Source organism: Rana temporaria, chromosome 3 (genome assembly GCF_905171775.1).
Source record: "Rana temporaria chromosome 3, aRanTem1.1, whole genome shotgun sequence".
Classification (NCBI taxonomy): domain Eukaryota; kingdom Metazoa; phylum Chordata; class Amphibia; order Anura; family Ranidae; genus Rana; species Rana temporaria.
Genome location: NC_053491.1, coordinates 448,812,506 through 448,825,190, shown reverse-complemented (window position 1 = coordinate 448,825,190; position 12,685 = coordinate 448,812,506). Strand labels below are relative to the sequence as shown.

Genomic DNA, 12,685 nt, shown 5'->3' with positions numbered 1-12,685 from the left:
ATTAGTGCCCATCAATGCTGCAAATGAGTGCCTCCTCATCAGTGCTCATCAGTGAAGGAAAGAAAATTACTTATAATTTTTTTTAACAGAAAAAGACAATGGGCCATATTCTCAAATAATTTACGCAGGCGTATCAGCAGATACGCCGACGTAAGTCCGATCCTATGTTTAAGTGTATTCTCAAACTGAGATACACTTAAACATGCCTAAGATACGACGGCCTGCGCCGTTGTATCTTAGGCTGCAATATTTACGCTGACCGCTAGGTGGCGATCAGCGTAGAATATGCAAATGACTAGTCACGCCGATTCTCTAACGTACGCTTGCCCGCCGTAGTGTTTTAACGTCGTTTCCGTAAGCGATACGCGGCGTAAAGATAAAGATGCCCCCTAGGTGGCGTACTCAATGTTAAGTATGGCCGTCGATCCCGCGTCGAAATTTGAAAATTTAACGTTGTTTGCGTAAGTCGTCCGTGAATGGCGCTGGACACCATTTACGTTACAGTCAAAACAAATGACGTCCGTGAGACGTCATTTAGCGCAATGCACGTCGGGTAATTTACCCGACGGAGCATGCGCATTACGATCGGAGCGGGAGCGCGCCTAATTTAAATGATCCACGCCCCCTACCAGGATCATTTGAATTAGGAGGGCTTGCGCGGGTGGACTTTACGCGACGCCGCCGCAAGTTTACAGGTAAGTGGTTTGGGAATCAGGCACTTGCCACTTAAACTTGCGGCGGCGTAACGTAAAGGACATACGTTCCGCCGCCTCAGATCTATAAGAATATGCCCCAATCTTTTTTGTGTGTTCAGCAAAAAAATAAAAAACCCAGCAGTCATTAAATACCACCAAAAGAAAGCTCCGTCTGTCTCCAAAAATTATACAAATATCATTTGGGTATAGCATTGCATGACCGCGCAATTGTCATTCAAAGTGCGACAGTGCTGAAAGATGAAAACTGGCCTGGGTAGGAAGGGGGTGAATGTGTCCAGTAAGCAAGTGGTTAAAACAATTGTACTTTTTTTTTTTTAAGAGTATTTTTTTTATTAACGTGTGCTCCTAGTAAAAGTATATAATCGGCAATACACCAATATGGCCACATGATGGCGCTGCGTGACCATAGTTGGGCGAAGTGCATGAGCACGGATTAGCAAAGTAGAGACTCATTTCCGTTCTGCCCCGACCAAGATGGCCGCTCTCTGCTGACACGTGTTTCCGGTCCCACCGCAAGTTTTGCTCGTCTTCTGAATCGTAGTCAGTTTGTGATCATGGCGCAGGGATCGTTAAAGCTCAAGGCAAAGCCTAAGAAAAAGGTCCCCAACAAGCCCTCGGTGATGAGGAAAGGAGGTGAGACCCCATTATAGTAAGAGACTGAGAAAGGAGTCTGCAGAGATTGCTTCCCCGAGCATGCTGGGACATGTAGTTCCTCAGACAGGAGCACGTGATGTAAATTGGGAAGCCCCCTGTGCGTGCCATTTGTTGGTGGGGCCCCTGGGAAGCCCCCTGTGCGTGTCATTTGTTGGTGGGGCCCCTGGGAAGCCCCCTGTGCGTGTCATTTGTTGATGGGGCTCCTGGTTGTCCCCCCTATGTGTGTCATTTGTTGGTGGGGCTCCTGGTTGTCCCCCCTATGTGTGTCATTTGTTGGTGGGGTCCCCGGGAGCCCCCTGTGTGTGTCATTTGTTGATGGGCCCCTGGGAAGCCCCCTGTGCGTGCCATTTGTTGGTGGGGCCCCTGGGAAGCCCCCTGTGCGTGTCATTTGTTGGTGGGGCCCCTGGGAAGCCCCCTGTGCGTGTCATTTGTTGGTGGGGCTCCTGGTTGTCCCCCCTATGTGTGTCATTTGTTGGTGGGGCTCCTGGTTGTCCCCCCTATGTGTGTCATTTGTTGGTGGGGTCCCCGGGAGCCCCCTGTGTGTGTAATTTGTTGATGGGCCCCTGGGAAGCCCCCTGTGCGTGTCATTTGTTGGTGGGGCTCCTGGGAAGCCCCCTGTGCCTGTCATTTTTGGTGGGGGCCCCTGGGAAGCCCCCTGTGCCTGTCATTTTTGGTGGGGGCCCCTGGGAAGCCCCCTGTGCCTGTCATTTTTGGTGGGGGCCCCTGGGAAGCCCCCTGTGCCTGTCATTTTTGGTGGGGGCCCCTGGGTGAACTGGGAGTCCCCTGTGCGTGTCATTTGTTGGTGGGGCTCCTGGTTGTCCCCCTATGTGTATCATTTGTTGGTGGGGCTCCTGGTTGTCCCCCTGTGGGTGTCATTTGTTGGTGGGGCCCCTGGGAAGCCCCCTGTGCGTGTCATTTGTTGGTGGGGCCCCTGGGAAGCCCCCTGTGCGTGTCATTTGTTGGTGGGGCTCCTGGGAAGCCCCCTGTGCGTGTCATTTGTTGGTGGGGCCCCTGGGAAGCCCCCCTGTGCGTGTCATTTGTTGGTGGGGCCCCTGGGAAGCCCCCCTGTGTGTGTCATTTGTTGGTGGGGCTCCTGGGAAGCCCCCCTGTGTGTGTCATTTGTTGGTGGGGCTCCTGGGAAGCCCCCTGTGCGTGCCATTTGTTGGTGGGGCTCCTGGGAAGCCCCCCTGTGCGTGTCATTTGTTGGTGGGGCCCCTGGGAAGCCCCCTGTGCGTGTCATTTGTTGGTGGGGCTCCTGGGAAGCCCCCTGTGCGTGTCATTTGTTGGTGGGGCTCCTGGGAAGCCCCCTGTGCGTGTCATTTGTTGGTGGGGCTCCTGGGAAGCCCCCTGTGCGTGTCATTTGTTGGTGGGGCTCCTGGGAAGCCCCCTGTGCGTGTCATTTGTTGGTGGGGCTCCTGGGAAGCCCCCTGTGCGTGTCATTTGTTGGTGGGGCTCCTGGGAAGCCCCCTGTGCGTGTCATTTGTTGGTGGGGCTCCTGGGAAGCCCCCTGTGCGTGCCATTTGTTGGTGGGGCTCCTGGGAAGCCCCCTGTGCGTGTCATTTGTTGGTGGGGCTCCTGGTTGCCCCCTGTGCGTGCCATTTGTTGGTGGGGCTCCTGGTTGCCCCCTGTGCGTGCCATTTGTTGGTGGGGCTCCTGGGAAGCCCCCTGTGCGTGTCATTTGTTGGTGGGGCTCCTGGTTGCCCCCTGTGCGTGTCATTTGTTGGTGGGGCTCCTGGTTGCCCCCTGTGCGTGTCATTTGTTGGTGGGGCTCCTGGTTGCCCCCTGTGCGTGTCATTTGTTGGTGGGGCTCCTGGTTGCCCCCTGTGCGTGTCATTTGTTGGTGGGGCTCCTGGGTAAACTGTGAGTCCCCTGTGTGTGCGCCATTTGTTGGTGGGGCCCCTGGCAGAGTCGCAACAATGGTTTGCAGGAAATTGGTCCTCTGTGTTAATGGGGGATCCCTCAATCCCTCCCACTGCGCTATTGTATTCTGCCAGTGGGAGTTTTTTCCCATTGGCAGAATACAATACTCACTGCTGCCGACATTGTACAAAAAAACGTCAGATCATCCAGCCTGCCCATGAATTGATTGATATTCAATTGATTCCTGTTGCACCGGATGAATTTCAATCTGTCATGGCCAGCTTTAGGCTTTAACGCCCAGCAAACTGGTACTTCCAGGTATGAGGGATCATGTGTAACGCACTCCCCTTCCTCTGATGTGTTAGTGTGGTGATTGGACCAGCGCTCACACACGAGGGCAGGGAGAGGATCCTTAGCTGCAAGAGGGACTTGATCTGCCCATAGATGATAGTGTTCATCTATGGACAGCTAGTGTGTTCTGACAGTTGGGAAACTTTCCCGCCATCAGAATACAATATCAGCCTGTCCCCTTGTGGCGCATGTTTCTTCTCCAAATACCCACTTACCCCTTTTCATTTGTTTCTCTTTTTTTTTTATTTTTCAGCTCGATCGATCGCACCTAAAAAGTCTCGGGTGATCCACCAGCAAAAGCTCAAGAAGGTGAGTAATCCTTAGACTGTAGCTCTTAAAGCGGAGTTCCGGCCACAATTTCACTTTTTAAATATAACTACCCCTGTAATACACAAGCTTAATGTATTCTAGTAAAGTTAGTCTGTAAACTAAGGTCCGTTCTGTTAGGTTGTTACAGCATTTAGACACTTTATAAAATAGAAATTGACTGGGGCCATCTTAAGTGTGGGCATCATGAAGCCAGACTGTAGGACTTCCTGGATTTCAGCCTTGCAAATCTCGCACATGCTCAGTGCTGCACAAGCAGTGTCAGATCAGGTTTCAGCACCTGTGCTGTCCAAGTCACATGATTCTTTGAGACTGGGGAGTGCACAGACTCCTGGAAAGTTACACCCACTACATTCCCAGGAGTCTGTGCGGTGTAGGTTAGGAAGCATTGAGCACCTAGGTGCAGGAAGAGGGAAGATTAACTATTCTGCCTAGCAACAACACTTTGAAGGCATCTAAAAAAAAAAAAAAATTCGTAAAGGACTAATGACATTTTTTTAAAACTACTGATGTAATGTTATATTTATGGGTGGAACTCCACTTTAATAATAAAACCTCTTCTATTTAAGTTAGTGGTGCACCGAAATTTCGAAGAAAAGAAGAAAGGTTGCCTGAAAATTAGCGCCGAAAAGGGGGCAGGTGTCATTTCGGCGGCTCAAGGTCCTGTCCTCCTCACAGAACGGTGATCTCCTGCTGTGTCACGGAGCTGGATTTGAATCTCCCAGCCGCAGTAACAATGTCCCTCCACCTGTGATAGACGGCACACAGATGCAATGCCGTGCCGATGCAATTGGTGTGACGTGATCACAGGAGGTGGGACATTGTTACTGAGGCTGGTGTTCTGCCGATGAAGGTTCCCCCAGCGGATAAGGACCCCCCTGTACTGCACAGGAGCGGCGCTTGCGCAGTACAAACCTCAACAGAGCCGCCGAAGATGTAGAGCTGAGAGTCAGCTCTACATGGCGCCTGCGCAACATTGAACTACCCGCCCATATCTCTGTCCATCATTTTAAAATTCCTCCTCTTTTGTGAGTAAATAGCTTGTGCAAATCCGCCCATTAACATTGAAACCCCCCACCTTCATTTGTTTTAAAATGCCCTGCTAAGACGTGTACTTTATTGCTAAAATCACCCTTGCAGAGTAGCACTAGCATCGGGAGCGTGCACCATGTGTCATAGTCATTGCGCAGGCGCCGTGTAGAGCTGACTCTCGGCTCTACATCTTCAGTTATTTTCGGGGGGGGCCCCGTTGAGGTTCGTACTGCGCAAGCACTGCACCTACGCAGTACAGGGGGGTCCTTATCCGCCAGGGGTACTTTTTCGGCAGGACACCGGCAAATTTAAATCCACAGGCCCGCACTGGCGAGCCTGCACTTGATATACCATCTCCTATATCATGTTTGCTAGCCACTTAAGCCCCGGACCATTTTGCAGCTAAATGCCCAGGCCAGGTTTTGCGATTTTGCACTGCATCGCTTTAACAGACAATTGCGTGGTCGTGCGACGTGGCTCCCAAACAAAATTGGCATCCTTTTTTCCCCACAAATAGAGCTTTCTTTTGGTGGTATTTGATCACCTCTGCGGTTTTTATTTTTTGCGCTATGAACAAAAATAGAGCGACAATTTTGAAAAAAATGCAATATTTTTTACTTTTTGCTATAATAAATATCCCCCAAAAACATATATAAAAAAACATTTTTTCCTCAGTTTAGGCCGATACGTATTCTTCTACCTGATTTTGGTAAACAAAAAAAAATCGCAATAAGCGTTTATCGATTGGTTTGCGCAAAATTTATAGCGTTTACAAAATAGGGGATAGTTTTATTGCATTTTTGTTAATTATTTTTTTTTTTTACTACTATTGGCGGCGATCAGCGTTTTTTTTTTTTTTTTTTCCGTGACTGCGACATTATGGCGGACACTTCGGACAATTTTGACACATTTTTGGGACAATTGTCATTTTCACAGCAAAAAATGCATTTAAATTGCATTCTTTATCGTGAAAATGACAGTTGCAGTTTGGGAGTTAATCACAGGGGGCGCTGTAGGAGTTAGGGTTCACTGTGTGTGTGTGTGTTTACAACTGTAGGGGGGTGTGGCTGTATAAATGACGTCATCGATCAAGTCTCCCTTATATAAGGGATCACTCGATCGATACGCCGCCACAGTAAAGCACGGGGAAGCTGTGTTTACATTAGAGGTAGACCGATATGGGTTTTTCTCTGGCCGATACCGATGCCGATATTTAGAAATCACGGCGGCCGATAGCCGATTTATGATGCCGATTTTTTTTTTGGGCCGATATGTTAAGCCGATTTTTCAGGCGCTTTTGGGCTAAACAGTAAAGTTAGCCCATATTTATTTTTTTTCAACCAAAAGTTTTCATTACCTGTTTTTGTGTAAGGCCCCTTTCACATTGGGACGTTTTTCATGCGGTACAGCGCTAAAAATAGCGCTGCTATACCGCATGAAAAATCATGCCCTGTACTCTTCAATGTGAAAGCCCGAAGGCTTTCACACTGAAGCGGCGCACTAGCAGGAACGCTCGAAAAGTCCTGCTAGCCGCTTCTTTACCGCGGTATAGGAGCGGTGTGTTCACCGCTCCTATACCGCGCCTTCCCATTGAAATCAATGGGAAAGCGCGGTAATACCGCCGCAACGCGGGCGGTATTAACCCTTTTTCGGCCGCTAGCGGGGGTTAAAACCTCACCGCTAGCGCCCGAATATCGCGGTAAAAACGATGGTATAGCCGCGCTACAAATAGCGCGGCTAGACCGTCACCGCGGCTGACGCTTCAGTGTGAAGCCAGCCTAATATTATATATAATGTAATACACAAAAACAGGTAATGAAAACTTTTGGTCGAAAAATAAATAAATATGGGCTAACTTTACTGTTTAGTTTTTTATTTTTTATTTGTTAAAGTATATTTTTTCCCCAAAAAATGTGTTTGAAAGAGCGCTGCGCAAATACCGTGTAACATTAAATATTGCAGCAATCGCTATTTTATTTCCTAGGGTCTCTGCTAAAAAAAAATATATAATGTTTGGGGGTTCCAAGTAATTTTCTAGCAGAAAATACAGGATTTTTACTTGTAAGCAACAAATGTAAAAAAAGATTTAGCCTTTAAATGGTTAAACTGAGAATTCTCCTACACGGAGTTCAGTTAATTGATAAGTAGCAACATTGTATATCTTTTCTAAAACTTAGCAGTCTGCCCAGAGGAGAGAGAGAGAGAGAGAGGTCTTCTACGGGAAGCACTTGCATTGACTTGTATTGCAGAAGCTTTTTGCAAGTCGCGCTGCTGAACTTATCAATCGGCTTTTTTAAAGCACAAATCGGCCGATGCCGATTAATTTAAAAATGCCAAATATCGGCCGATATATCGGCCAACTGATATATCGGTCGACCTCTAGTTTACATACGGCTCTCCCCGTGCTTCAGCTCCGGGGAGCGATCACGACGGAGCGGCTATAAACGAATAGCCGCGCCGTTGTCCCGGATCGCTCCCCGAGGGGATCCGCACGCAGCGGAGGGGGTCGCGATCGGACCCCCCACCCGCTAGAAGGCAAGGACGTATATATACGCCTTCTGCCTGTCCGTGCCATTGTGCGGACGTATATAGTCGTACGGCGGGCGTTAAGGGGCTAGAGGTGCACCAAATGGAAATTTTGCTAATACTTTTAGCAGTGTGTTTAAGTTAGAGATTGCAGACATGATACAAGAGATGGTCAGAGACTGCAGACATGATACAAGAGATGGTCAGAGGCTGCAGACATGATACAAGAGATGGTCAGAGGCTGCAGACATGATACAAGAGATGGTCGGAGGCTGCAGACATGATACAAGAGATGGTCGGAGGCTGCAGACATGATACAAGAGATGGTCGGAGGCTGCAGACATGATACAAGAGATGGTCGGAGGCTGCAGACATGATACAAGAGATGGTCGGAGGCTGCAGACATGATACAAGAGATGGTCGGAGGCTGCAGACATGATGCAAGAGATGGTCGGAGGCTGCAGACATGATACAAGAGATGGTCGGAGGCTGCAGACATGATACAAGAGATGGTCGGAGGCTGCAGACATGATACAAGAGATGGTCAGAGAATCTGCAGACATGATACAAGAGATGGTCAGAGGCTGCAGACATGATACAAGAGATGGTCAGAGGCTGCAGACATGATAAAGCAGGAACAAAAATTGTTTCTGGACAGCCGCACTCTGAAAAAATTGTAGCCTTTATTAAAAGGACAGCACTACAAATCACAGAAACATAAAATAAAACCTGACTGCTGACGCGTTTCGCACTGAAACTAGTGCTTAGTCATAGCTAAGCATAAGCTATGACTAAGCACTAGTTTCAGTGCGAAACGTGTCAGCAGTCAGGTTTTATTTTATGTTGCTGTGACTTGTAGTGCTGTCCTTCTTTTAATAAAGGCTACAATTTTTACAGAGTGCGGCTGTCCAGAAACAATTTTTGCGCATTGCCTGCACCTGAGTTGTCTGCAACGGAGGATATTCATCTGGGTTCCCACCTGGAGTGGCTATTCCCTTTTCCACTGCAGACATGATACGAGATGATCAGAGACTGAGGACAGGATACAAGAGATGGTCAGAGACTGAGGACTGCATTTTTCTTGCACTAAAGGTGCCAATAATGGCCAACAATAAGTTTCATATTAAAGCAGAGTTCCACCCAAAAATGGAACACATTTGGCACCTTTCGGGGGGGGGGGGGGGGTGGATACCCTGTCTAATACAGGTATTTGCTCCCACTTTCGGGCATAGATTGCCGCAGTATCCACAACGATCTATGCCATGTCTGGCCCCTTCTCCAGCCCCCCTGCCATCTTCCGATAGACACACAGGTCCCAGAAGACAGCAGGGACCAATGAGCCATGTGCAGTAGTGAACCACGAAGTGATGCCACAAGGCTTCACTTCCTGATTCCCTTATCGAAGATGGCGGCGGCACCACCAGAGAACCGAGGGGCGGATCGGCTTTGGGTGCCGACATCGCGGGCACCCTTGACAGGTAAATGTTTTTATATTAAAAGTCAGCAGCTGCAGTATTTTTTTATTTATTTTTTTATATATATGACAACAAGGGAAAAACCGCAAAACAAAAAAAGACAAAGGAATCGAATCAATCGTTTTCAACTGCCTAATCATGCCTCTGATCATAATACAAGGTTATAGGCCTGGATGGCCATCAAGTACAGAGGACATGAGAGACGGAGGCGTCCGTTTCGTAACCATGAGAACTTATGAAACATATCGCTATTAAAATGTCTCTCTCCCTGCTATCAAACTTAATCAACATATATGAGCAGATATCATGAGTCAGGCACGTAAATAATAGCCCTGTGAGATTGCCTAGGTTGTTGACCATGTTGGTCGTGGAGGGGCCTGGTGTTTTGCTATGGCACTCTCTTTTTTTTCAATGTTTGTATGTCTTGTTTGGAAAATTTCAATAAAAATAATAGCCCTGTGGCCAACATAAGCAATATGTGTAGATCCATAGGAAAAAAAAGAGGGAATTGCACTCATAAAAATCTTGTAAGCAGTCCTGCTTCAAATAACTCAAATGGCCAGTTCGAACTTAAAGGGGGTTGTAAAGGAAAAAAAAAAATTCTCTAAATAGCTTCCTTTACCTTAGTGCAGTCCTCCTTCACTTACCTCATCCTTCCATTTTGCTTTTAAATGTCCTTATTTCTTCTGAGAAATCCTCACTTCCTGTTCTTCTGTCTGTAACTCCACACAGTAATGCGAGGCATTCTCCCTGGTGTGGAGGAAGCCTCTTGAGGGGGCGAGCAGGCAAGTCAGGACGCTCTCTACTTTGCGGATAGAAGCTGTGTGTTAGTGGGCGTCCTGACACTCCTGCTCGCCCCCTAAAGAGGCTTTCTCCACACCATGGAGAATGCCTCGCATTACTGTGTGGAGTTACAGACAGAAGAACAGGAAGTGAGGATTTCTCAGAAGAAATAAGGACATTTAAAAGCAAAATTGAAGGATGAGGTAAGTGAAGGAGGACTGCACTAAGGTAAAGGAAGCTATTTAGGGAAAACATTTTTTTTTCCTTTACAACCCCTTTAACCTTGGTGTGATATTTACGTGGTCATTCTCCTCCCTCTGGGGTGGGGCCTCTAGATGGCATGTCAGTACCGGCTCCTCCAACATAGTGAATCCATGTGGCCCAAGTTCCATACCATTTATCATATCTGTCCTTGCATTTCGTTCACCAAACAAGTCCAGTCCAAGCAGCTCGGAATCTGGGTACTTTTCCAGTAAATGGGAATCAATCTCCTGGCCACATTTAGAAGGTGAGGTAGTACCGATTTTCGATACAGGCCGAGAGGGATAGCAGGGACATGCAAGAGAAAGCTCATTGGGGAGCCAGGAAGGTCTATGTCCAATATACCATTAATTTGGGTTCTAATATCCTGCCAATAAGGCCTCATCTTAGGGCAGTCCCACCATATGTGTAAAAACAAGCGGTCGAGGAGGCCGGGTCAATTTTTGCAAGTTTAGTGGGAACCCTAGCTGCAGTATTTTTATTTTTTTATTTTATTGTCTGCCATTACTGTCACCTTTTTGGCTGATAAGCTACCTTCACACTGAGCAGGTTTTGAAGCAATTTTGCGTTTAAAAAAGAGCAAGAAAAGACATCCCTTTAAATGTAATGCATGTCTTCACACTGGTCCGTTGGGGTGTTAAAAAAAATCCTGTTTGCCGCATTTTTGTTGCATGTGTTATTTTATTTTTTGTCAGTTCAAAGGCTTTTTTCCTTGGGTGTAACTCTCACTTTTCTTTGGCACTATCCACAGAATCTGGAAGTCCAGATCCGAAATAAGATCGAGCATGACGTCACCATGAAAGCCAGCCTCCACATGCCTAAAAAGCTTGCCCTGCTAAAAGCACCAGCAAAGACAGACAAGAAAGGGAAGAACGCCCATGCTGGTACAAGCAAGTCCTGAACGGGGAGATCGGTGGAGAGATGACTGCAGTGGGCACAGCGTGTCGTCGGTCACCTCTGTTTTCTTGTAAATATGCTGGTTGTTTCATATTTCAGATTTTAATAAAATGCTTTGTTTAAGTCTCAAACGTGTCTGTCTGCTGATCGATCATAAAAAGGTAAATGTTTTCTGTTAAGTGTACAAGGCCATGTATGTGCCATCCTACAGCCACAAATCTGATTAAAAGCAGATGTAAACCCTAACTGGATGGCATTTAGGGCTTAAAGGGGTTGTAAACCCTTGTGTTTTTTCACCTTAAAGTGGAGTCCCCCCCCCCCCCCCCCCTTTTCTTCTTTCTTTCTTTTTTATTTTTTTTCTATCCCTAAAAATCTTTAAATAAATAATTGAAGAATTTTTTTTTTTATTTATTTTTTTAACTCGCCTGAAAGGGTGGAAGTATCTCTTCTGCCTCTTCTTCCACTGTGGTGGATCTTCTGGCTCATCCTACTTCGCAGTGTCTTCTGGTGAATGAGCCGCGCTGCCTTCTGGTAACTGTGTGTATCCCAGGAGGCAGCTGCCCATTCACAAAGCACCGCGAGAGTCACAGGTAAGGTTTCACTGCCTGTTGCCCTTAGTAAGGATGGAGGCGCCAGGACCGACCGATATCGCGGCGACTAGGACAGGTAAGTGTCCTTATTAAAGTCATCAGCTACAATGTTAGTAGCTGCTGACTTTTAAAAAAAAAAAGGTGACAAAACACCTTGCTGTGTCTGACCCCCCCCTCCATCCCGCATTGCTCTCTTCACGGCTTCTCGGCTCTTCATTGGATAGCTTGATAGCAGCGCTGGCAGTAGAGCGCTAAAGTGTCTTTTTTTTTTTTTTAATATATGTGTGTGTGTGTGTGTGTGTGTGTGTGGTTTTTTTTTTTTTTTAGTAACGATATGTTTTTGTTTGATACGAACAACATATATGTATGACCAATCTCTCGCAGTTAACTGAATAGACAGGCTCTCTGCTATTCATCGTTACAATGTTTTCAATTACACTTCCCGTGTCACTTTCTCTATAAAGATGGTCAGCTGGCATTGCCTATTATCCTCCATTCCCAGTAGACGGCATTTTTGTGGAAACGTGTTGGACTGGCAAATCCCTGTAACACCACCCAACTGGTTAGACAAATGATATCGCCGCCAGATACTACAATTTTTCATGCTTGAAATTTCTGCCTTGTAAGTGTAACCTTTTATAAGCTTTTTAATAAATCCATGCAGGCTTTTTCTTTCCTTATCAATATGTAGCAAGGTCCCAGGCCTCCTTTGGTCTAATAAGCACCTCCAGCAATAGCTGACATCCTGCTGTATATGGTGGGTTGTGAGGCATAGTGGGTGAAAGATGATTAAAGTCATTGGGCGTCGGACACTTCTCGAATGCAAAAGAGAGTTTATTTCTTTTGGGGGAAAGAGGGTTAGGGCCAGGCCACCCTTAGGTAGTTGCAATTCCAATTGGCAGACTCTGAGACTTCAACAGGAGGACAGCCATTCAGGCAAAGGAATCCAGCAAGACGCCACATCTGCATGTGCAGGAATGCTGTCTCCTATGGCAACAGTCTTTTAACAGTTCCTAACACAAACGTAACAGTTCCTTTCACTTTTACTACAATCTCTCCTTGTAGTTCTTCAGCCCACTGAGCTCCCAGTCTCTCACTCGACCCTCTCATTCATTGCCACTAAATTCCCTTGAGCTCCTCCAATCTTCACAGTGGTATCTTCATCAAGCGTCAACCCCGTTGCTCTCCTGGGTCCCTAGCTTGGCACTCAAGA

The 12,685-nt window shown here is 47.1% G+C and overlaps 1 protein-coding gene across 1 annotated transcript; it reads left to right on the top strand.

Annotated features, from left to right (window-relative positions):
* Window positions 1–1,178: 1,178 nt before the first annotated feature.
* C3H19orf53 (chromosome 3 C19orf53 homolog) lies at window positions 1,179–11,013 on the top strand. The gene is made up of 3 exons (XM_040346608.1): window positions 1,179–1,349; window positions 3,835–3,890; window positions 10,737–11,013. The coding sequence occupies exons 1-3, from the start codon at window positions 1,271–1,273 to the stop codon at window positions 10,884–10,886; spliced, it is 285 nt and encodes a 94-aa protein (XP_040202542.1). The 5' UTR covers window positions 1,179–1,270; the 3' UTR covers window positions 10,887–11,013.
* Window positions 11,014–12,685: the final 1,672 nt, after the last annotated feature.